The sequence below is a fragment of the Protopterus annectens genome, chromosome 13.part0, assembly GCF_019279795.1.
Source record: "Protopterus annectens isolate FY-2018-M chromosome 13.part0, PAN1.0, whole genome shotgun sequence".
Taxonomy (NCBI): domain Eukaryota; kingdom Metazoa; phylum Chordata; order Ceratodontiformes; family Protopteridae; genus Protopterus; species Protopterus annectens.
Window position 1 is genome coordinate 653725092 of NC_056747.1, and position 5000 is coordinate 653730091.

A 5000-nucleotide genomic window follows, 5' to 3' on the forward strand; every position below is an offset into this window, starting at 1 on the left:
ACAATATATCTTACATGGGCCAACTCAAAGCCCTGTCACTATATACTGTATCCTGCAGACTGCTAAGATGCAAACTGTGTCTGGCATACAAGGCATCCTCTGACTCATTCATGGTAGATTTACTGCCCATTACCAAATCAAATGACATCAGAAATCCTTGGTTTTGTAATCTAAACCTCTTCTGCAACATCAACCAAACAGAGGTACACGTATATCTCGCATAAGATTCCACTGCTCTGGAACAAACTCCCCATCCACATACAACATAGTTCATCCCTGTCCATTTCAAGCACAGCTTAGATCTGTGGTAGGGAAACAGAAAATTTACCCCAGAACTGTCCCCTGTACTACCAGTGGACAGAGAAAGTGCCTAAATGCTTTATCCCATGCATGAGACCCCTCAAATTATCTATGGTACAATCCCAGTTATTCTCATTAAGGGTAATATATAATTATTGACCATGGGATGGGCAAGGCCAGTCTATAACCAATGGGGATAGGTTTTGTTCAAGCACAAAAATGGAAACTGGCTGCACTTAAAATGCCCCACAAGGGCAGCTAGCTTAGTACTTACCTGTGAACCTATGAATTAAATCTTCAGCACACTAAATGATGGTGGCATGTTTAGTTGCTTTACTGAGGTTATTTTGGAATCCATGCAAGAGAATAGGGCCAAGAATAGATCATTGGAGGACATCAAATGATACAGATTGAAATGATGAGTAAGCATTCTGTCATTTGACAGCTTGAAATCTGAGAAAGGTAGCTGTGGAATAAGGACAGTGATGAGTCATTAAAGCCAAGTCTAGAGAGTTTTTGTAAGAGAATATGATATGAGGCTGAATTTAATGCTTTTAAGAGGTCAGGTAAAAGGTCTAATACATGCTTACTTGCATTTCTATTTATGCTAACAGTGTTAATGAAACTAAGAAGGGCAGTTGTGGCACTGTGGTGTGGGCAAAAACTATGTGGAGATGGGGAAAGAAGAGATTATTGAGTGAGGTAGGAGACTAGCTGTGTCTGTATACATTTCTATAAATCTTTGGCTAGGGTAGGTATAACAATGGGATCATTATTAAGTTCACTAGAGTTACCATCTTTGTGAAGTAGCAGAATGGAGCACTTTTTCCAGAGATGAGAAACACGTTTTTTAGGTGGAGCAATTAATATGGATTGAAACATGGTAGGCTAAGGCTTCTGCAGTTGTTTTATCGTATTGAGCGGGCACATTGTCAGGAGCTAGAGTGAAAGGTGTCTTTTTAAAGTGGAAGTAATCTTATCACCTATCAGGATTTTTTCATACTATCTAGAAATCAGAAAGGGTGTCTGGTAGTCTGGAAAACACTGTGCAAACGTTGGCATTTTGATCAACAAAACAAACTGAATGCTGGCATTTGTTAAAACTCTAACTCGAAACGGCTTTTTTAAAAGGAAAATTCTGCCTCCCCTGACATGATCATTTACATCATAAAATGGGTGTGGATGTGGGTGGAGAAAGAGAAGAGATATACAGAGATGGAATGGTGCTAAGGGTGTGTCCTCCATCAGGTTTTGGACACAGCAGAAGGTGGCAACCTTAAATGGGGGATGGGACTGGAGAATGTAGATATATGTGTAATTACAGAAACATGGTTCAGGACCATGGAGAGCAGCCTGGCTGTCAAAGGCTACAATACATTTTGATCCTCCTCAGCTCAAGATAAAATAAAGGAAGGAAGTGTCTCAGTGTTCATAAAGGACAATGGGTGTGGATGTGGGTGGAGAAAGAGAAGAGATATACAGAGATGGGATGGTGCTAGGGGTGTGGCCTCCATAAGGTTTTGGACACAGCAGAAGGTGGCAACCCTAAATGGGGAATAGGACTGGTGAATGCAGATATATGTGTAATTACAGAAACATGGTTCAGGACCATGGAGAGCAGCCTGGCTGTCAAAGGCTACAATACATTTCAATCCTCCTCAGCTCAAGATAAAATAAAGGAAGGAAGTGTCTCAGTGTTCATAAAGGACAAGTACACTCCTAGAATGATCCAACAACATGACTTGTTTGAGCTCCTCCATGCCCAATTAACCAGAGATGCAAACCCCTATCATAACCCTGCTAGCTACAGATCCCCTAACATGAGTGTGAAAACACACACCTCCTACCTAAACCTACTGGAATCTCTTAACATTTAGTCTAACACCATACTTATGGGTGACTTCAACTACCCCTCCATAAACTGGGAGACTTATACAATCCATAATTCATTTGCTCAAATGATTCCGTTAATGCAACACCTTGGAGGAACTAGTTAGCTCCCCAACTAGAGGCACAAATATCATAGATCTGGTACTCACAAACATGGGAGGGTTCTGCTTCCTCTCATGTAGTAACTCCTCCCTGATAAGATCTGACTACAAAATGATCTCCTTTAGTACGAAAACTAACCTGGAACCCCCATCAAACTCCAAACCTGTTAAGAACTTTGCTGAGGCCAGTTACCTCAAACTAAATGACAGCTTATACTTCCAAGCCCCTCTGAACCTGGATGAAACTGAAACCTACTCTGTGCTGTACACAAAAGCACTGTACAAACACATACATAGCTGCCTTGAGGAGGCAGTACCTGTCAGAGTGAAACCTATGATTACTGGCAAAAATAAACCACTGGTCTGCCCCTAGCATAAACAGGCTATTCAGCAAAAGGAAAAAAAAATCTTCCCTGAAGCCAAGAAGGAACCAACAAAATAGTGGAAAAAGACACTCACCAGCCTAAAATACAAATTAGAGAGCAAGTCAAATCTGCCAAAGCAAACTAGAAGACAAAGATAGCCTCTCAGGTGAAAGATAACCATAAGGCATTTTTTTAATTATGTTCGTAACCTCAGGTGAAATACTAAACAATGTGCCAAGTTAATCATGATAACACTTACCTTGAAACTATAGCAAACCTGCTGGCTAACAAGTACAGTTCAACCCCCCCCCCCCAATAACCTCCTACCACATCCAAAGTAATACCCACAGCCATCCCCCTACTGGTTATTATGAGGGAGCAAGCCCTAACTGCACTTGCTAAAGCCAAAAGCACAGCATCCATGGGTCCCAACAACATTCCAAGATGCTTCTTAAATAGCTTGAAACAGAATCTATCAGGGCCACTAGAAACCCTCTTTAACCACACCCTCTGTATGGGTTTTGTCTCAGAAGAATGGAGGACTACAATCATTGTCCTTCTGCACAAAGGGGGCCTATCAACTGACCCAGAGAACTGCAGATCCATAAGCTTGACCAGTCTTTTCTGCAAGGCCATGGAGAGAATTATCATGGACCTGATCAATATTGACATAAGAAATCTCCAAACACAGGACCAAACCCAATTTGGCTTTGTCAAAGGGAAGTTGTGTCTGCTCAATCTAGTAAACTTCTTCAAGAAAGTCACCAGGGTCATGGATGAGGGTAAAACAGTACCACTTATCTAGACTGGCCAAAGCTTGCTACACAATCCTCTACATAGGGATCTAGATAAACTTACTGCATTAGGCATGAACCCTTACCTCTTCAGATGGATAGCAAATTGGCTCACTAACAGGACACATGTTGTCCAGAGAGGAGAATCCGCTTCTGATAAGAAACCTGTTATTAGCGGTGGCCCACAGGGCTCAGTGTTAGGACCAATCCTGTTTGATATATACTTCTCTGAAGTGTAGGCTGGTAATTAAAATGTTCCATCTTCATAAACAAAGCCTGTCCCTCAATCTCTTCGAAAAGATTTTGGATAAATGGATGAGGAACTGTAAATTCATTCCTAGGGTGCTGTCCATGTCCCTTATGGAAACAGGCAGTCTGTAAAAAGACTCTGGGCTCCAAACCCCAAATACCCACTATCCCAATAGTACCCCATCCCATATCCAGAGAATTAAGATATAATATTGTCATATCCTGGGTATTATTGGCTAGACTTGTAAAGGCTCTTGTGGCATTAGCCTAGTAATCACCTATGAACCTTTCATGAGAAGGAATGTGGAAGGCTGTCAGGTCTGGAGGGAGGATGTGTGGTCGTGGTGTTACTAGTACTGAGTAATCCACAGACTAATTGTATGAAGTGGAAGTTGAATATGGCAGTGCTTTCAGAGAAGGAGATTTTTTTGTTACTTTACATGGTACTTTTTCATATCAGTTGCTGAGTTTTATGCATGGTAATTAAGAAAATCAAGGTGCTGAATCTGTTCTGTTGTGTCAGTTATACACTGTTTTTACTTTGTAATAATCTTGTAAAATAGATAGTCATAAGGCATAAAAATGGCCAAATTATTAGTATACAGGAGCATAGCCAGGCATATACCATGTAAGTGATGGTGGATGTTTTTTTGAAATACTATGTGCAATTAACATGGAATAGAATTTAAATAAAAAATACATACTTATGATGAATTTATGTTATTAAATTATATATTTTGTTAAGCAGACAAGCATATTTATCATGCTTTCATTTTATTAAGCTGCAGATTGTTTTAAACAGCAGGCTTACTAAACTATTCCTTATTTTACTTATTATTGCCTGTGTTTGTTATTTCAGGATTTAATATGCTGTCCAGAAACATGTACTCTGAGGTGTGTGTGTGTGTGTGTGTGTGTGTGTGTGTGTGTGTGTGTGTGTGTGTGTGTGTGTGTGTGTGTGTGTGTGTGTCTGTGCATCTGTGCGCACTTGTGGCTACATTCATGATTATATCATACAATTACAAAAATATTGGTTATGCTGTTTTTACTGTATGTAAAATATTTTTCCCAGACTCTTTTATAAGGTGTTATTTCATGTTACTATTTCTGTATTCTACAGACAACACTCAGAAAACCTACCGAGTTAACCTAGATGGATCCTTACGAGTCACATTTGCCAGTGGTATGGAGATTAGCCTGAACACAGAGCCACATGTTCTAGCTGGTGTTTTGAATCCAACAACAGGAAAATGTAATATCACCCTGCCTGGAGAGCACAGTCCAAGTCTTATTGAATGGAG

The 5000-nt window shown here is 40.3% G+C and overlaps 1 protein-coding gene across 3 annotated transcripts in view; it reads left to right on the top strand.

The window, feature by feature from the left end:
- Positions 1-5000, top strand: part of TENM1 (teneurin transmembrane protein 1) — a 3721864-nt gene that overhangs the window by 3525399 nt on the left and 191465 nt on the right. For all 3 annotated transcript variants that reach the window (XM_044054336.1, XM_044054337.1, XM_044054338.1), the window contains one exon: positions 4820-5000. This exon is cut by the window's right edge and continues 55 nt beyond it. In XM_044054336.1, coding sequence (XP_043910271.1) covers positions 4820-5000 — 181 coding nt within the window. The remainder of the gene's footprint in view (positions 1-4819) is intronic.